Source organism: Protomyctophum bolini, assembly GCF_963924005.1.
Source record: "Protomyctophum bolini genome assembly, chromosome: 23".
Taxonomy (NCBI): Eukaryota; Metazoa; Chordata; class Actinopteri; order Myctophiformes; family Myctophidae; genus Protomyctophum; species Protomyctophum bolini.
Genome location: NC_137884.1, coordinates 20,828,740 through 20,849,609, shown reverse-complemented (window position 1 = coordinate 20,849,609; position 20,870 = coordinate 20,828,740). Strand labels below are relative to the sequence as shown.

At 42.8% G+C, this 20,870-nt stretch overlaps 2 protein-coding genes across 2 annotated transcripts in view; one reads left to right on the top strand and one right to left on the bottom strand.

Moving 5' to 3' along the window:
• The window catches only part of ppfia2 (PTPRF interacting protein alpha 2), a 71,928-nt gene extending 55,574 nt beyond the window's left edge, over positions 1–16,354 (top strand). The window contains exons 23-31 of the mRNA XM_080757947.1: positions 2,797–2,829; positions 4,847–5,022; positions 6,664–6,761; positions 8,795–8,970; positions 9,969–10,037; positions 11,183–11,339; positions 12,299–12,355; positions 14,199–14,280; positions 16,145–16,354. Coding sequence (XP_080614073.1) covers positions 2,797–2,829; positions 4,847–5,022; positions 6,664–6,761; positions 8,795–8,970; positions 9,969–10,037; positions 11,183–11,339; positions 12,299–12,355; positions 14,199–14,257 — 825 coding nt within the window. The 3' untranslated portion in view covers positions 14,258–14,280; positions 16,145–16,354. The remainder of the gene's footprint in view (positions 1–2,796; positions 2,830–4,846; positions 5,023–6,663; positions 6,762–8,794; positions 8,971–9,968; positions 10,038–11,182; positions 11,340–12,298; positions 12,356–14,198; positions 14,281–16,144) is intronic.
• A 2,599-nt stretch (positions 16,355–18,953) lies between these two features.
• Positions 18,954–20,870, bottom strand: part of acss3 (acyl-CoA synthetase short chain family member 3) — a 46,418-nt gene continuing 44,501 nt past the window's right edge. Inside the window, exons 15-16 of the mRNA XM_080757307.1 lie at positions 20,389–20,564; positions 18,954–19,384 (exon numbers count right to left, since the gene is read on the bottom strand). Of these exons, the coding sequence (XP_080613433.1) occupies positions 19,301–19,384; positions 20,389–20,564 (260 nt within the window). The 3' untranslated portion in view covers positions 18,954–19,300. The remainder of the gene's footprint in view (positions 19,385–20,388; positions 20,565–20,870) is intronic.

Sequence of the window (20,870 nt, the reverse complement as noted above, 5' to 3'; positions counted from 1 at the left end):
ACTGATTTGTAGTCATCAGGCACGAAGCCCCGCTTCGGATGTTATCACCCCTGAATCAAGAGAATGTTGCACCCTAAAAATACCCCCAGTATGTGATAATCACACATACTGGAAAACCCGGAAGTGAAACTATGGGAGCGTTTGCTTTTTGTGACCATGACGGAGGCGTGCCGTCTCTAGCGCCGAGCGAGGCGCCGTGCCGAGCGCTGCGACGGCATTGCGATAGGCAGAGAATAGTAAATATTAGAACCCCCTAGTTTCCATGCCTCGACCATAGAGTTGGAAACGACACGTCCAGCAGGGAGAGTCGTTGACCAGTCTATGTTTTCACCACCCTGCATGCGGTCCGGGTGAACACAGCCAAACACCACGTCTAGTATACCAGTATGGCTATATTGGCCATATCCCAACGTCCTGATAACGGTTGATTTTGTGTATTTAATGCAGCGATAACATTATGAATCCGCTGGGAAACCACAACCGGAATAAGAGCTACCCCAAATAAGTCCCCATGAGAGTGCAAGTGTTTCGCAGATTTAAAAAAATACAAAATAAATAAATGTAATAAATGTGAGTGTACTTACCAGAGACTATTTAGCGTCTGTACTATACCTTTGTTATCCCAGGGGGGAAATTCTATTTTATTGGCTAGGCCCTAAAATGATGATTGGGTAGTTCTTATTCCAGTTGTGGTTTCCTGCCTGATGACTACAACCCAGTGACTACAACAGGACATGAGTCACCATCTGCTCCCGACCCGATCTAGATTTAGTAACACAGACCAGGCTTTTCCTCCGAGGTGGAAAGTCTGGTGACGTGCGGTTAGTTTGAGCATAATTGAGGGAGTGTGTACAGTGCAGAGTTATGGTCAACAGTGTGGCACATGCATCCATTAATTAACCCACTGCTTCTCAATATTTTGTAATTTCCCAGTTTGATATGCAGATGAAGTCCCTGGAGCTCCCTTGACCCCCACATTGAGAACCAGTGCATTAATGCCATGGTCTCCGAATGTCTTTGTCAACACTAACAAAATGAGTAGAATGAATTGTAACATACTGTTCAACGGTGTGATGCCAGGAAGCAGCACAGACAATTGACCTAATACAGTAGGGCAGTGGATCAGGGGTAGTGTGGCCGGTAGAGCGGCCGGATGGGAACCCCTAGATTTCCAGTTCGATCCCTCGCGGGCTCCCCCAGAATTGGGGTTGAAGTGTCCTTGAGCAAGACTCTGAACCCCCGAATTGCTCCCGATGTGCAGGTTGGTGCCTTGCATGGTTTCCCCTGCCATCGGTGTATGTGAATGGGCAATGCACAATCTATGTAAAGCACTTTGGATGAAAGCGCTGTATAAATCTTGCTTGGTTTCATCTCTAGAGGTCAAAGCCAAGCAAATATTCTAAGCAATCGTCTGAGCTGCACATCCATGCAAATTCCAGTCCATTTATACACATTTTCTGTGTATGATGGTGATGACAATCACAGTTTCTTCTTATGATAAAGAAAGATGGCACCATATGGATAATGCCATTAGCACATGGTGGTTCCACGCAGTAGGTGTAGCTAATGTTATGCATGTCAGTCCTGATGACAGGAAAGACATTCATCATGTGAATGTTGGTATAATAATAATTCACAATCCTCACATTAGAACTGGAACCAGAGTGAAAATGTAACAGTAGTGTACTGTACACATACAGTAACAACTATCACCATTTAACTAAACCATAGTTCAGACCTCAAAATGAGCTCAAGAGGAAGGTGCAATATTTGTACATTCAAATTGACTGCATTTCATTAATGTCACGACTGTAGCCAAATAGCTCCAGAGCCATTATTTTGAGGCCGTCACCGCTGTTTTATTAAACAGTAGATTGTATGGATATAAAAGGTCATCTTCAATTTGGCTCCACTCTTGAGCATGAGAGTGTCAAGAGCTCAGGGACAACAAAGCTAACAGCCAATTCTGTATAGCGTTGTCTGAGCGACGGTGAGCAGTGATTGGTTCTCGCTGTATAGCAGCCAGTCAGACCAAACCAAATGCAATCTGTCAGACCACGCCAAGGTTGAGGCGATAACGCATTGCTATCCCCGGAGAGCAATTCACATTCCAAATGGAAGAAAGCTTGCCTTCCCCTCAAATTGCATCCGACTCCCACAAGCTGCTCCAGAATGCCTTCGTCCATATTAAAAGGCTTTGGTTTGGTTCTTAGAATTTCTCAGGGGGGTTGCAAGAAGAAACTTTCCTTATTTATTTTTTACAAGCCTGTGATCTGTCATAGAAGTGCAGGGGATTGAATGCAGTTACGTTGCAGCTTTGCAGTCTCGGATTGTGAATTTGCGAATATACTGTAAACGCTGTTATAGATCTGGGTCAGACCCATTGTTGCTGCACTGTGTCTGTTATTTATCATACACTGTCCGGACAGTGACCATATTACTGAAAACAAAAGAAAGCCATACATCAGTTTTAAGATCTATATCGGGGTGAAAGTGAGTCTGGAAGTGAAGATTCATGACTATTGTAGTTGGTAAGCCAGAAGCTTAATTGGTAATGTGATCTTAAATGCCAGACCAACGCCATTTGTTGTCTCTAAGATTGTGACCACAATCAGTCTGGGAGTGGCGAGAGCTGTCAAATGCAATACATTACTCTCTACACAATTTGGAACCTAACCACAGGCATTGATATACTGTAAGACACTGAAATTACAATAGGACAAATCATGGGAAAGCAAATGTTTTAGTTTCCCTGTTAATCATTACCTCTCATGTATATTCTCTCTCTGCCGACAGAAATCAGATTCTGAGGAGGGAAGCTGGGCACAGGTAAGTCCTGTACTGAATAGATGCTGTTCATAGCAGCCTTTTTTTAAAACATGTTTCTTAACACATTAACTGACATTGACGCCCATCAAAAAGGGAAAAAAACCTTCCAAGGAAGGGACTGCACACTCCCAGGGAACAGAGACGGACAACTTACTGCATCAACTCATTTATTAGCACGACGTGTTTCGCCGTGAGCTTCGTCAGGTGCTATCATGTCATAGGTGCTATGACATTGACGCCCCTCGACGTCAGACCAAATCCAACACTTAAGGGGCCACTTCACCCCTTTTGCAACCAGATCTTATTGTCTCCACCAGGCCGAAGGCATGGGGAGAGAGTATGTTTTGCACTCAGTCCGTCCGTCCGTCCGTCCGTGTGTGTTTCCGTGTGTGTGTCCGTCCGTTCCCAGCTAATCTCTGGCACCGTTAAGCCGGCCGATGCCAAACTTTGCACACACACTCCCTGGATGCCAACGATGAACCTCTGCCCAACATTTTCCACAATGGCCTGTTATAGTACCACAATGAGCACAAACTATTTCTGTACATTACTCGTACACATTTTATCCATACATCACGCAATTCGGTATACACTATCTCTATAGTCATGTGATCAACACGGATATCTGCACCCTTTCCTATATTCCATCCTGATTGGCTAAGATTGGCTTCCAAAGCTCGCATGATTGCTCCGTTTCGAACAAAATGCCGCAAATCACAAACACAGTGTGCAATTTCCGTGAAATTATACATGTACATTTCCACTAGTCCGAGGACGACATGCCACTTAATTTTTCCCAACTCAGCCTCACGGCGGCGCTATAACAGGCCAATTCCTGTTTTTACCTATAACTGCATCGATCTGTGTATGTGCACTCCCTATAGAGGCCATGGCAAAACATTTCCCCTGCATTTTACACATCTCCCAGTTATAGCGCCACCATGAGGCCGATTTGTTTATATTAGTTGCACAGATTTCATCCAAATCTTTACGTAAATTGGTACACATGATCTCTGTAGTCATGTGATCAAGACTGTTGGATTTCTCAGATTCTACACTCGATCAAGATTGACTTCAAAGTTTTCAGGACTGGCCCGTATTGTACAAAACACTGCACATCATGAACGCAGGGCCCGAGTGCAGTGACGCTTTGCACATATTCCCAGTTTTCCCCACTAGGCTGAGGAAGCAATGCCACGGTGACTTTTTTCCAAATCAGCCCCATGGTGGCGCTATAACAGGCCAAGTCACGTCTTTGCATGCACAAAACATTGTGTGCACACTCCCTAAAGCCCAAGGATAAACATCTGCCTGTTTAAACACACAGACTTTGTGCTACTGTTATCTGCTGCAAATACTATTAACGTGTTATATACTATTAACTGTGAAAATGTCCCTTTAAAATTCTTGTGGTTGTGGGTATTTATTTGTCACATTTGTCATGACCTACAATCAAAAGCAGATGCAGTACATTCAACCCCCTTGTGATGTGTTGTATTAAAGCTGCTATAAGCAATAATATGTCAACATTTGAATGACCTATTTTTTGGGTAAATGGGTAAAATGCTCCCAAAAAAGATTTAGTCTCTGGCACATCCTAGGGGTCGCAATCTGCATTCAAAGATTCCCCTAGAAGCATTGTCGACGGTCGATTTGCCTGTCTACTTCCTGATTGGTTAGTCATTTCAACCGAGTGTTTTTTCGGCCAATGATAAAGCTTCTGGGAAGTATAGGAACATCTTTGAATGCAGGTTGTGGCCCCTGTTTAGACCAGTCATTAGTCCTACATCTACAACCTATCTCAAACCCTCACCCTAACCTCCTACGGGGCAGCACACCTAAACCTAACCTTAACCCATGTCTAACCAATAACTAGTCTAAACTAAGTATGCACCCCGTCTGAATAGCAACAAGACCAACGAGTCATTAAAATGTTGACATATTATTGCTTATAGCTACTTTACAGTCTTTTTCATTAACATGTTGCTAACTTGTGCTCTGCCATGTATCGTACCAGACTCTAGCTTATGGCGACATGAACCACGAGTGGATAGGGAACGAGTGGCTGCCCAGCCTCGGACTACCTCAGTATCGCAGTTACTTCATGGAGTGCCTGGTGGACGCGCGCATGCTGGACCACCTGACCAAGAAGGACCTGAGGGTGCACCTGAAAATGGTGGACAGCTTCCACAGGTAGCGATGCCCGCTTTATACCCGTCATGCTATAGAGCAGGGCTTTTCAACAGGTTGGTCCGTGGAGGTCCCTGACCATGCATTAGTAATGTAGGATTTGTTGATTTGTCAAAATGTTCCACAATCTTTCCACTAGTTGAGAAACCGTGAACTGAATGACCCGGTGACCTATGATGACCATCCATATAGTCATTTTCCGGACAAGTTGGCAGTGAATGAATTCAACAGAAAAAGGGAGTTAGGATCTCAAAAGGGGGAAGTGCACCGGATTGTCTGGTTGAGTCATTATTATTAGGAAATTAGTAGTCAATGGACCATCGGTTGAGAAACAATGGGATGTATACATGTCATGGGATGCATAGCAAGTGATACGAAAGCACTAATCTTAGCCCAATTCCCCACCCAGCACAACGGTGAACCCCAGATAGTTGATTCTAAGTCAGGGTGGTGGTCCCTCGTTCACAATCAGTTGAAAACCCCTGTGCTACAGCAGTGGTCCTCAAATGTTTTATTATTATTATTTTGCTCAGGTGACCTCCTGTAAATAACTTCTTCATCCACACCACCCCTTGAATTGTTGTTCAGATTACGGTAAGTAAACGTGTAAATATTTCCCCACAGGGAAAACGTGTCAATTTTCCATCAGAAACCTGAACACCAGCGTCCCTATTCTGGGAGGTGGGGACGACAACACTCGCCAAACATATAGTCAGGGAATATTATCAGAATAATGTCACATCTGGGAATACATTTCTTACCAAGAATCTTCTTCACCAATGTGTTTGTATCCCACGTTGGTTTCTATTCAACCACCCAAGGTTCAAGGTTGTACATCTTATAAGAGTAAAACTTATTTTAGTTTGTTTATTTGTGTGGCCAAACTAGGGGGTCTATGGCCAAACTAGGGGTCAAACTAGTGGGTTTTCATGATTCTGAGCATATTTTAAGCATTCGTTTTGCACGACAAACACTCCTTGGGCTAAATTCGGCCATAGCCACTTGCCCAAAATGTGCCCAAATGTGCTGACCTCATCACATTTGTGATGACAGCTATGGCCGTTTCTAGCCCAAGGAGTGTTTTTCGTGCAAAACGAATGCTTGGAATGGATTCAGAATCATGAAAACCCCCTAGTTTGACATGACATTTAGAAAATGTTGCCTTATATTGGTTGATGGTACCCCAACTTTCAGCAGCTGTCAAAAATTCCCCTAGGGTGGTTGAATATAAACCAATGTGGGATATTATGTTATTAGACATCCTTACAAACACATTGGTTAAGAAAATTCTTAGTAAGAAATGTATTCCCAGATTCTATTAATATCCCCTGACTAATAGCAGATCTACAACCTTACAACACGTCACGTTTCAAAGCGTTGTAAGCTTGGCTATTTTTTGGTGTAGATCGAAAAAGAACGCAACAAGTAGCCTACAGTAGCAACTCGGGTCCATTCTGGACTGTATAATAATGATCTGTACAGTTGCCATTCATATATGGTGGGGCGGCAGTACATGTAAGCGTGTGTGTGTGTGTGTGTGTGTGTGTGTGTGTGTGTGTGTGTGTGTGTGTGTGTGTGTGTGTGTGTGTGTGTGTGTGTGTGTGTGTGTGTGTGTGTGTGTGTGTGTGTGTGCCTCATCATCAGGACAAGTTTACAGTATGGAATCATGTGTCTGAAGAAGCTCAACTATGACAGGAAGGAGTTGGAGAGACGCAGAGAGCACAGTCTACATGATTTGAGGGGTATGTACGTGAGTATTTACCATGCCATGACCAACAATTTACAGTAAAGGTCCCTGCTGCACAGTACTGCTGCATTTTTGGGATTTTTTTGCAGCGTTTTTCCGCCGGTTTTCTGAAAAACACCCATTTTGACCTGAGATCAGATTCTAAAAATGTCTTCTACATCCTGACAGTTTTCTGAAAAAGCTATGTTTCTATGTCAGTCGTTCTTCCATTTTTCAAAAATAGCAGACCTACAAGCTCGTAGCGCGCCACTCGGTGGCGCACTTTGAGCTTGTAGATCTGCTATTTTTCAATAGCTAAAGCATAGCATAATGCTAACCCCAAAGTTTAGGGCAGTGGGTTTCAACCAGTGGTCCTTGAGGGGGTTCAATGTGGTCCCCAGTCTAAATGATGGACAGTTGGTAACCAAATGGACCCTCATTTTACACTCTCAGGAGTTAAATTATTGTTAAAACATCTGCATTACTTAATTTACAAGAATTCTACACAATTACAGAATATAGAATCATTGTTATTTTGATCAACGTTTGTCTGTTATCTCTCCGATGGTACCAACATCATTACAGCATGGAATTGGACAAAATATATTCTTTAGTTTGGAGTCTGAGAGGCTAAATGTCATCATATGGCCGTGGCTCAAATGCTGAATAAATAATGGACCTTGATATGAAAAAGGTTGAAAGCCACTGATTTAGGGCAGTGGTTCTCAAACCTTTTCATGACAAGGACCCCCAAATTAATATGGATTTTGGCAGTAAAAAACAAACAAAAAAACAATAGCCATATATGGGGTTACACACTACAGTATACTCACTGGCAGGTGAGTCAGTAGAATACAACACAGAGATCAGCATGCATCACCTATGCAACATCTAAATTAAATCTATGTCAGTATCATGGTTACTATCATGGTCAGTATCATGGTCAGTATCATGTTCACTATCATGTCAGTATCATGGTCAGTATCATGGTCACTATCATGTTACTATCATGGTCCGTATCATGTTCACTATCATGGTCAGTAACATGGTCAGTATCATGTTCACTATCATGGTCCGTATCATGGTCAGTATCATGGTCACTATCATGGTCAGTATCATGGTCAGTATCATGTTCAGTATCATGTTCACTATCATGTCAATATCATGGTCAGTATCATGGTCAATATCATGGTCAGTATCATGGTCAATATCATGGTCAGTATCATGTTCACTATCATGGTCAGTATCATGTTCACTATCATGTCAATATCATGGTCAGTATCATGTTCACTATCATGTCAGTATCATGTTCACTATCATGGTCAGTATCATGTTCACTATCATGTCAATATCATGGTCAGTATCATGTTCACTATCATGTCAATATCATGGTCAGTAACATGTTCACTATCATGGTCAGTATCATGGTCACTATCATGGTCAGTAACATGGTCAGTATCATGTTCACTATCATGTCAATATCATGGTCAGTATCATGGTCAGTATCATGGTCACTATCATGGTCAGTAACATGGTCAGTAACATGGTCAGTATCATGGTCAGTATCATGGTCAGTATCATGGTCAGTATCATGGTCAGTAACATGGTCAGTATCATGGTCAGTATCATGGTCAGTATCATGGTCAGTATGATGTTCACTATCATGTCAATATCATGGTCAGTATCATGGTCAGTATCATGGTCACTATCATGGTCAGTAACATGGTCAGTAACATGGTCAGTATCATGGTCAGTATCATGGTCAGTATCATGGTCAGTATCATGGTCACTATCATGGTCAGTAACATGGTCAGTATCATGGTCACTATCATGGTCAGTAACATGGTCAGTATCATGTTCACTATCATGTCAATATCATGGTCAGTATCATGGTCAGTATCATGGTCAGTATCATGGCCACTATCATGGTCAGTATCATGGTCAGTATCATGGTCAGAATATTGAGCATCATCACTATCATGTCAGCTCAGTATCATTGACAGTATGGTGCTCTTCTTGGACATCTCTCCTCTCTGTCCTGCGGTGCAGATGTGCTGGTATGGAGTAATGAGCGGGTGATCCGTTGGATCCAGAGCATCGGTCTGAGGGACTACGCCAACATCCTGTTTGAGAGCGGCGTGCACGGAGCCCTGGTCGCCCTCGACGACAACTTTGATTACAGCAGCCTGGCATTGCTCCTCCAGATCCCAAACCAAAACACTCAGGTATTCACAGAAACACACAGATTCCGGGGCGTGGCCCCAATCTGCCATTCCTTCATGGGGTGAACAAATTGCATCATAGGGAACATGCATCGTTACATTTTTTTTGTCATAGCGCAACATATGGGTCAGTATCGTAGTGCAGGTGATTGTACCAACCACCGATGCAGTGGAAAATCGGGACCGCCAAATATTTGAAACTTTCCACGATACTGCCAATAATTCTATTCTTTGAGACATCCAAGTTTTTACAGGGTCAAACAAAGAATCACATTACGTTGACCGACCACTTCCCCTATTCGCTCATACTAGGTCTAGGACATGACGCATGTGTAGGCAGAAGAATATGTAGAAACAGCCTCACCCAGACATCAAGTCAACAAACAGAATGATTTGTCTACTTGTCACTCTGGTAGCCTCTAGCCTGTCCAGTGAAGTTTCAACTTTGTAATGTCCGTTATCTCTCATCTATTCAATAGAAAGCCACTGTATACTGAGGGAAGCATTTCATGTTTCACATGCTTGTCTGTAATTACTCTGCTAAAGTATCTATGCATGTCAATTACTTAATTTCCCCCCCCAGACAAATATATTTGTGCATAACAGTGAAGAGATTATCTGAAAGAAAATTGTTGATCTACAAGTGATTTCATAATATATTTTTCTGCAAGTTTGTTTCTCTGGGAGACACCACATTTTAGCCTGATTATTATCAGACTCTGAAGCTTGTTCACTCAGTGGAGTGGGAGGGGTCTATGGTCTGGAGCCAGTGGGAGGGGTCTAGGGTCTGGAACCAGTGGGAGGGGTCTAGGGTCTGGAACCAGTGGGTGGCTAACCACATTTCTCTTTTGGGTCTTGACCTGAAAGTAAGTTTACAAACCCCTGCTGTAGTATTACCGATAATAATACTAATAAAATCCAATTTATGTAGCGCTTTTTTCGGTACTCAAAATAATTGTGTGTGTGTGTGTGTGTGTGTGTGTGCGCGCATTTCCCCCCAGGCACGTCAGATTATGGAGCGAGAGTACAACAACCTGCTGGCACTGGGCACAGAGAGACGACTGGATGAGGTGAGAGTTGTTACATTCACCTGACCAGGCTGTCAGTCATCCTACATTCACCTGACCAGGCTGTCAGTCATCCTACATTCACCTGACCAGGCTGTCAGTCATCCTACATTCACCTGACCAGGCTGTCAGTCATCCTACATTCACCTGACCATTCACATCTGCCTGTAGCGTTAAATTAGACAGCGTAAGCGGCAACTCTTCTTTTTTAATGTCATTTGCGACCGAAGGTAGGTCGCAGTTAACTATGGAACCGTATGTTTTTGGTCCGTCAGTGTATCACTCAAAATACATAGATAGGGAAAGCCCCCATATAATATACGGGGCCCAGGTCTCGTGACATCATCAGGGATGATAGTAAATCAGGGATCATAGTAAATGCGACCTGCTGTCGCAATTAAGCCCATATATGGAGATCCCTGATGTCATCAATATTAGTATATGGATATATGTCAGAACCTGTTCTGACATATATCCTTCCCCATCCATCCTTCCACTTCGATGTCTCCCTTTTGACTGATACCTGTCCTTAAACTCTAGACGGGCCCGCCCCAAAGTTATTTGTGCAGATGCGCCCGGCAGCCGGCGAAAACTAGAGTTCTCAACAGGTACGAAAGTTAAGGCCCGGCCCTACCTGGGCCCTCATCAAACCCTGTACACTCAAGACAATTCCCCCGCTGCCACCCTCAGATCTCCATATATGGTGCTAACCTGTTCAGAGATTCCACATTGAATCTGACCTCATCAAACCCTGTACACCCAAGACACGCTCCATATACGGCCAGTGCTATGTCCAGGGTCGCTTCTCGCCCTCAGGCGTCTTACTGGTAAAATGTATTAAAATAGCTTATTTCGGGCTCATAGCACTTGCCCCTAGCCTCGACAACCTTGCAGGCTTATGCAGAGGCCAAAATGTGTAATTTAGAGAACATGTTATGTAGACAGCTGCCAGGTCATTATTGATCGTAATAAAATCTAAAGTATGTATATTTTCAATATACAGATATTCTACTGTGATATTCTACTCTACCTTAAAAACAAAACACACCCATCTTCCATCTATCACTTGTGGGCCCATGTGTTGTTCTTGTTAACTGTAAATGGCTCTGGATAGAAGAGCGTCTGCTAAATTGTAAATTGTCCATCAGTGTATTGACAACGACTTCCGGGGTCCGTCGTGGACGAGGAGACAGTTTCCTCCCCGGGACGTGCACGGCATCAGTATGATGCCCGGCTCGGCCGAGACGCTCCCCGCCGGCTTCCGGGTCACCACCGGTCCGGGTCACAGAAGACTGCCCCCAGAAGGTGAGCCCCCAGAAGGGACCTTTAAAGGGCCACTTCTCCCCTTTTGCAAACTTATTTTAATGATGTTTAGGACACACAAAACACTTTCCTGGGTTTTCTTTTTAATGTGTGTAATATATGTTTTTAGATATGACGCCATGTTCATGACCGACAATGTGGTCTCACTTCCTTCCTGGACTACAAGTCACAGCTCCACGCAGCCAGCAGTGCACCAAAGCATTATGGTCATTGTAGGAATTCAGCTATCCAGTCAAACACACAGACTTCATTATTTTTCTGGCCATAGGGTGCAAATTTCAAATTGTGCTATACTGTTATCGACTACAAATACTATTAACATGTGACTGCAGTTTCTTCCAGCGGTGAAATGTCCCTTTTAGTTCCTGACACACCAGGGACGTTTTCATCAGTGGTTTTCAACCATTTGGATGTTTGGTAACCAAATGGACCCTTATAGATCTTTATTCTTTAACTCTTGAGACTGTGAAATGATTACGCGACCAACGTTTCATTGTACCCTCTCGAGAGTAAAATTATTGTTAAACAACGGCATGAATTAATTTACAAGAAGTCTACACAATTAGAGGATGTAGAAGAATAGTTTTTTTTTAATCATTTGCCTGTTGTCTATCCTATTTTACCAGCATCAATACAGCATAGAATTGTGGACAAAATCTTATCAAAGAACAACGAAATATTCAAAGTCTTGGGATAAAATGGTCCGTGGCTGAAATACCGAATAAATAATGGGCCTTTTATAAGAAAGGTGTTGAAAACCACTGTTTAACTGGAGATGAAGAACTAGGCGTTGTGCAGTAGCGCTACAACATTCACTTATTGGTTATTATCGGAGTGGGGGTCTGGGGGGGGTCCTCACCGTGTGTGTGTGTGTGTGTGTGTGGGGAGCATTCTGACAATGTCTCTTGTTCTCTTTGACACTGGGACTGCCTTCTCCGCAGTAGTCTATGAGACCATGGACGACAGTTCCGACGACATGTATTTGGATTGGTTTCAAGGTCAGCTATGCCCCCTATACTGAAGACCACAGGCTCTCTGGCCCTGGTGGTGGCGTGCCTTAAGCCTGAGTTATATTAGTTGCGCGCGCGGCCGGTGTTTTTGCGGCGTCAAAAAGATTATACTGCACGGTAGGATGGGTGTCGTGTGCACTGAACGCGGCCCCGACCTACGAGCTTGTGAGTCGCGAGTCGACCGGCTGTTTTCGCTGCGCGACACCGACACGCAACTAAGTATGAACCAGGCTTCACTACACGTTTACCCATTTAAATTATTCTAAATCCTCCGGTTTTCTGAAATAAATATTTTCACGATTTTTCTAAAGATATCAGACCTACAAGCTCGCAGCGCGCCACCCGGTGGCGCGCTATGAGCTTGTAAATCTGCTATTTTTCAATAGCTAAATTACAACATGATGTTTAAAACATTCCCGCCCCAAAATGGGTTAAACACCTCTCTCTCTCTCTGCCCCCACCATCCTGCCATGCAGTATACTGTACAGCATATCTTCTGTTCTCTGTTGTCTTTCACCACCAACTTTTCCTCTCCCCCTCCTACACATTTTTGATTTCTGTTCTATCCCTCAATACCCTGCTACTCTCCAAAGGGTGTGGGTTTTAGCAAGAGTTCTTAGACGGTTACTGGTGTAAAACCCTTGGGTGTTCAAAGCTATAGGGGTCAAGTCATGGTGATAATATAGGCAACCATGCTTACCTCTTTGCGGAAGGGTCTTGCTGCTGGTGGCAACCCTTGGATGTTAAGACGTTAACTGAAGCAGCGAAAAACATGATGAATGATGATGTGAGTGCCGTTTTGTGTTGCCCCGCATCAGCAGGTTTTTACGTGGGCGGAAAACGCATTAACATAACCAATGACACCGTTTGTCATAACAACGTCCCACTCTCTCTCTCTCTCTCTCACTCTCTCCGCTGTTGAAGGAGGACCCTGGTCAAAATCATCTGAAGGTCTATAGAGAGAATTAGTTCGTTACAGTATGTCTTTACGTTAATTGTCCACATAAAATAATTTTACATCAATAAATGTCAACTTTAGCTTCTGCTGTTTTCCATTGTGTTGTTCATGAAGCGTGTTTGTAGCCTTTATTTATGAGAGAAATACTGGACTCTTCGGACTTCATTTGTATGGGTACCCATGCACTACCAGCAAACAATTGAGATGCGTTTTGACCAGAGTTCTGCTCCTAACAAGGTGAATCCCATTGAAAAATGAAACAATCTTCCCTCTGTGTGTCCTTTCCTCACCGGTCTGTGTTGTACACAAAAGGTCTGACCATGTTGCTGAGTGTGTTCCAACACTCAACATTTAAAACATCCTTTTGACCGTGTGATGATGGTGTTGTTGCCCGGGTGAAGATACAACTAATCCCCCAGTTCAGTGCATCTCTGTATGGACGTGTGTGTGTGTGTGTGTGTGGGTATGTTTGTGTGCTGTGATTGTACCGCTATGGATAACTATGTGTCTTTACAGTATATCCATGACAATTACCTTGGGTAATCTGAATCGCTGTGGACGTTAACCCATTTTGACCTGAGATCAGATTTTTCTGAAAAAGCTATGTTTCTATGTCAGTCGTTCTTCGACTTCTCAAAAATAGCAGACCTACAAGCTCGTAGCGCGCCACTCGTTGGCGCGCTATGAGCTTGTAGATCTGCTATTTTCAATAGCTAAAGCATAGCATAATGCTAACACCAAAAAGGGTTCCCGCCCCAAAATGGGTTTTAAAGAAGGAATGTTGCCTTGAGAGCGTGGGCCTATTTTGATTTGAGGGGGGGGGGGGGGAGGAGTGCACTGTACTTGCTTAATGATTTCTGTCTCCCCCTACAGTCGGACCCTCGACGGTGCAGCGTCTGGACAGCTCTACGGTGAGGACCTATTCCTGCTGAGAGGACGAGAGATACTGTACGCTGTATGTAACACTGATTCCGTCGACTAAAACTATAAGTCATAATGACTCAAAACTAAAACTACATTTTGTCAACAAATAAATACTAAAGTGTTAGGGATGAGGCACTAGTGGTGAAGAGATCCCGTAGAGCTAATAAAATAGTCATTTCATGTTTTGGTTGCGCTCTGAAAATAGCAGATCTACAAGCTCACAACTTGTCATGTCGTTGAGCTTGTAGATCGGCTATTTACAGCTATAAAATTACGACGCCATCAAGGCCTGCCAAAATACATTTTAGTCGACTAAAATCTCAACGATATTTAAGGCTAGACTAACACTAAAACATTTCAGGTGACTAAACAATATGACTGAAACTAAGTGAAATTGTATTCAAAAGAATTGGTGTTTTAAGCATTATGTTATAATACTTTAGCTATTGAAAATCTGCTATTTTTGAACAATCATGAAAATGTGTCGCAAATCTTTGAATCTTTGAGTTGTCTTTGAATTAATTAACGGTTTTAACTCAAATCTTTGCTTCTGAGAGGGTCCCAACATATTTTCAGATGGGGGTCCGCAGCCAATTACATAATGACATTGGGGATCCTTGGAATTAAATAGTTTGAGCACCAATGACATAGAAACATAGGGTTTTCAGAAAACTTGTCAGCATTTAGAAAGGCATTTGTAGAATCGAACTAGAATTGTCTAAATGGGCTATAATGAAACCAGACGGCGAATCAAAGAAAGCAGAGTCACTTGTTCTCCCCCCGGATAGATAATCATGTTTGTCTGCCGCGGGCGGCCTGGCAGGGAGCCCGCTGTGTTGTTTGTTAGCAGGTAGCTGGGGGGCAGGGCGGGCAGCGTGCCACGGTACACACAGTGATGTCTCAGAGTCTTTCATGTAAATAACATAAAAAGCTCAGTGTACAGTTTGTGCCGCTAAGATGAGCCGTGCTGTGCCTTGTGTAGATAATCAGTGGTGGATAAAGTAAACCACGTACATTTACTGACCTGAGATCAGATTCTAAAAATGTCTTCTACATCCTGACAGTTTTCTGAAAAAAGCTATGTTTCTATGTCAGTCGTTCTTCAATCTTTCAAAAATAGCAGACCTACAAGCTCGTAGATGAGATCTGAAAATATGTAGTTCCAGGGGCCCTCCCAGAAGCAAAGATTTGAGTTAAAAAACGTTCGCACTGAAAGAATATATATTCAAAAGATTTGCGCCACATTATCACGATTTTCAAAAAATAGCAGATCTACAAGCTGCCACCGACTGGCGCGCTACGAGCTTGTAGATCTGCTATTTTTCAACAGCTAAAGCATAGCATAATCCTCACTTAAAATAATGCATAAAACACCAGATCTTATTTTTTTATAATGTTTTGGGAGACAAGAAATATATTTTAGATATTTTAGTATTCCAAAGGGTCTGTGATGTCAGACACTTCCTTCCTGGACTACATGTTGTCTCAGTAAGACTATAGATATAAAAAAGGCTAGATAACTTGCTAAAGTTTGGTTTGTTAACGTCGGAGATGTCTGCATACTTATATGCTTTTACATGACGTTCATATAAAAGCCTCCGCCCTTGAGCCATCTAGCCTTTATTGTGTCTATGAGTAAGACAGCCCTCCCGCCTCTCCACAAGGTGCAGTGCACCAAAGCATTAGCCTGCCTTGGCACAGCCTCATAGCGGGGATTCACTGACGATCCCCCCCCCCCTGCATATGAGCATTGAACGTTTCAATCGTCGACTCAAATGTGTAATCGTGACAGCACTAGGAATATGGTCAATTACAAATCGTATTAAATAGAGATGAGATGTTCTGTCCTTGCCACCCACTTGTCTCTCCCTCTCTCCCTCATCCCTCCACCACAGGTGCGGTTTTAACACGGAGCCTGACCAACGGAGCTGCTGCTATAAGATGGGCCAACTTGCCTGGGAACAAAAACAAACAAAAACATTCTGTCGACACTTCACTGCCAAGAAGAAGCCCTGCCCTCCCTCCACCAGTTACAAGAGAGAGAGAGAGCGCGTGGGGTGGGAGGTCTAAAGACAGGGAGGGGGTCTCTCTCCTGCCAAGCTGCCCTCTCTTTACTATAAGCCAAGCCCCACCCCCCCCCCCCCCCCCCCCCCCCATGACGTGGGCACCAGATGCCGGTGCTATGTTTTCATTTATACCTTTTACATGTACAGTAAAAACTTGTCGATTGCATAATGTACTGTGTATTTCTTCTACAGGAGTTGTCTAGGTTTATCTGTAAATGAATATAAATATGGCGTTTTTTCTAAATATATATATAAATATATATAAATACACATCTATGTATAAAACAAAAACAAATATTCTGAGTTTGTGCAGACGCCGCCCCCTGTCCTCTCATTTAGTAGTTCATAGATTTAAAAAAAATATGCTGCTCTTTGAACATTCTTCATGCTATCCCGTCCCCCTTTCTCCAAAACCATTTTGTACATACGTTTTTATTTTTTCATTGTGCTGGCGATGACAAAGACAACGATGAGGAGGACTCTGTGCTGCTGACAAGAGAGACTTTGGATGTTGAAAACATGTTTAGAACAGGGCTATGAGCCCTAAAGTGGTGTACTGGCCCCTTCTGAGCCCCCTCCACTCTCCTCTCTTATAAAAAAACAAAAAACACAACAGCTAGCATTCTGGGAGGACACAGTAAACGCCTAGAGACCTGACAAGCACTTTGATACAACAATGACAACTGGACTTTTTACAGCCAAGGACAAAACTAAAAAACATGACGCTCTACTCCCCCCTCAGAAGTCGCACAAACCTTCCTCTCAGAGAACAAGCAGGACGTTGTTCATTCTGCTGTACCGTGTGTTTTCAGCGGGCCATGTAGTAGCACACGCCGAACACTCAAACACTCAGCCAAGCTGGCCTTCTTCGTCTTTTCTCCCGCCAACCCCGAGAACTAGCACACAGAAGAAATAACTGAAAGACAGGACCTGCTTTAGCTCATAGTGTGCGTTTTGAGTGTATATGATGACCATGTTGAAGTGTGAGGTGACCTTTTGATGACAAAAACCTGTTGCTTGCTGTGACTTATGTTGGTGTGACTTAACTCTTCATTTTCCATCAGAGTTTTTTACAGGGCGCCCTGCTGTACGGCCCTAATAGCTGTCTTTGAGTTATTTCTGACGGGCTATTCAATCAAGTCTTTCACCTCGCTTTGTTTTTACGACTTAGATTTGCACGAACAATGAATCACTTTATTTTGTGTCCATTTTGTTTTTTTTATTTATTTACTACTTGTATTTTGGTCAAAACTAAGTGGTAAGAAAATTTTCATTGTCAATAAAAAAAAAGAAATACTGTCAGAAGTAGCTGCATTCATTGTTGCATGAATTTGGCCTTGCGGAAATGGAAATTGCGGAAATGGAAATTGCGGAAATTGCGGAATTGAGGAAATTGCGGAAATGGAAATTGCGGAATTGAGGAAAGCACAATTTCCTCAATTCCGCAATTTCCGCAATTTCAATTTCCTCAATTCCGCAAATTCCGCAATTTCCGCAATTCCGCAATTTCCATTTCCACAATTTCCTCAATTCCGCAATTTCCATTTCCGCAATTTCCTCAATTCCGCAATTTTCCATTTCCGCAATTTCCTCAATTCCGCAATTTCCATTTCCCAAATTCCACAATTTCCTCAATTCCGCAATTTCCATTTCCGCAATTCCGCAATTTCCATTTTCAGAATTTCCCAAATTCCACAATTTCCTCAATTCCGCAATTTCCGCGATTTCCATTTCCGCAATTCCGCAATTTCCATTTCCAGAATTTCCTCAATTCCGCAATTTCCATTTCCAGAATTTCATCAATTCCGAAATTTCCGCAATTGCGGAAATTGCGGAATTGCGGAAATTGCGGAATTGAGCAAATTGAAATTGCGGAAATTGCGGAATTGAGGAATTGCGGAAATTGCGGAATTGAGGGAATTGAGCAAATTGAAATTGCGGAAATTGCGGAATTGAGGAAATGGAAATTGCGGAATTGAGGAAATTGTTGAAATGGAAATTGCGGAAATTGCGGAATTGAGGAAATTGTGGAAATGGAAATTACGGAATTGCGGAAATTGCGGAATTGCGGAAATTGCGGAATTGAGGGAATTGAGCAAATTGAAATTGCGGAATTGAGGAAATTGCGGAAATGGAAATTGCGGAAATTGCGGAATTTGGGAAATGGAAATTGCGGAATTGAGGTAATTGCGGAAATGGAAATTGCGGAAATTGCGGAATTGAGGAAATTCTGGAAATGGAAATTGCGGAAATTGCGGAATTGAGGAAATTGCGGAAATGGAAATTGCGGAATTTGGGAAATGGAAATTGCGTAATTGAGGAAATTGCGGAAATGGAAATTGCGAAATTGCGGAATTGAGGAAATTCTGGAAATGGAAATTGCGGAATTGCGGAATTGCGGAAATTGTGGAATTGAGGAAATTGCGGAAATGGAAATCGCGGAAATTGCGGAATTGTGGAAATTGCGGAATTGCGGAAATTGCGGAATTGCGGAATTGAGGGATTTGAGAAAATTGAAATTGCGGAAATTGCGGAATTGCGGAAATGGAAATTGTGGAATTGAGGAAATTGCGGAAATGCGGAAAACTAGAATCAGCTTATTTAATAAGAAATGCAAATCACACAGTACATTTAAGTATCATTTTTTTATTAAAACTATTGGAAATGTCTAGTCAACACTAGAATCAGCTTATTTAATAATACATTCAACCCTACATTGTGGGTTTTTAATGGTCCATAACACTTCCTTACTATTTCATGTGAAAATGTAGGAAGACTAAGAAGGTCAGGTAATGTCTAACTATAATAGCTGCCCCACAATAATCTACCCGTCAATTCAAAAAGAATTTACTATTTAATGAAATTAGTAAATATCAGAAGAAAAAAAAATCTACATTATCCTCTACAAATGTACGTTGGATTAGCTCGTGTTGCTTTGATTGAACACTCTTTTCATGTTTTTACCATCCCCCCCTACGGAGGAGCTCACAGTCCAGCTGCTCTCTGTGATTTTTCTATCTGCTTCTCGATGTCCTTGAACACCTCCGGGTCCTCGATGGTTGGAGTGATCTGTGGGGACAGTTTTTAACCCATTTAAACCCATGTTTCTATGTCAGTGGTTTTTCAAGGTTTTTCATGTCAAGGACCCCAAGAATTATATGAATTTGGCCGCCGACCCCCATCTGAAAATATGTTGTTCCAGGGAATTTTTTTTTTAATCATATCACTCACTTCAATATTCGCTTATGGGAGACTTGATAAACTCCTGTATTGACCTGAGCCGAGACTACTTATCTTGAAGACTCGCCTTGACAGCCTCAAGGGGGAATTCTGTGATCACGCCAGGGGGCAATATCCTATAAGCGAATAAACCACGAAACTTTTCTTTATCCAGTTTTCCCTTTTGGAACTTAAAATACTTCAAACGAACCATTGAAAACTGAGATGGAGAAATGACAATCTACCAGAACCACCTTGAGTTTTGTCACATTCACAAGTGAAAATGCCAACAAGTCATCAAAAGTAGAATGTAAAAACAATTGCACAATGCCAGGAGACTCCTAATGATGTACAGTATAATTATGTATTGCTTTTGGAGTTTGTAAATGGGAGGGGGGGGTAGGATGTTTAAATTACGGCAGACTGCGGTGCTCTATATACTGTAGGGCCTGAGTGGTTAACCAGTCCAGTGGGAGCGATTGAGAGTTGGCTGGTACCTTGTATGACTTGCCGTTGACCAGCTTGGCTAGAGAGGAGTTGGCTAGTACCTTGTATGGCTTGCCTTTGACCAGCTTGGCTAGAGAGGAGTTGGCTAGTACCTTGTATGGCTTGCCTTTGACCAGCTTGGCTAGAGAGGAGTTGGCTAGTACCTTGTATGGCTTGCCTTTGACCAGCTTGGCTAGAGAGGAGTTGGCTAGTACCTTGTATGGCTTGCCTTTGACCAGCTTGGCTAGAGAGGAGTGGGCTAGTACCTTGTATGGCTTGCCTTTGACCAGCTTGGCTAGAGAGGAGTTGGCTAGTACCTTGTATGGCTTGCCGTTGACCAGCTTGGCTAGAGAGGAGTTGGCTAGTACCTTGTATGGCTTGCCGTTGACCAGCTTGGCTAAAGAGGAGCGGGGGATCTTGCCGGAGCGAGTCTTGGGCAGCCCTCTGACAAACAACACCTTCCTGAAGGCTGCGACCGGGCCGATGGTGTCTCTCACCAAGCTCACCATCTCTTTTATGATCTCCTCCTCACTCTTCTGCACATCTGGATCACAAACACATTATTATTATATAATGATATGTAAACGCACACCGATACATCTAACTGTAGCTAAACTCCATTGACAATACTGTATATCTGTGTGTATGTCGCTTACCATCAGTGGTGGAAAGTACATTTAACTCATGTACTGTACTCAAGTAACATTTTGAGGTACTTGGAGTATTCTTCCTGAGTTTTCTTGAGTAGAATTCCAATACTTTTACTCGTACATTTATTTGAAAACGTAGTCACTAGTTACTAGGACTTTTACTTTTGGTACATTTTGATGCCAATACTTCTGTACTTTTT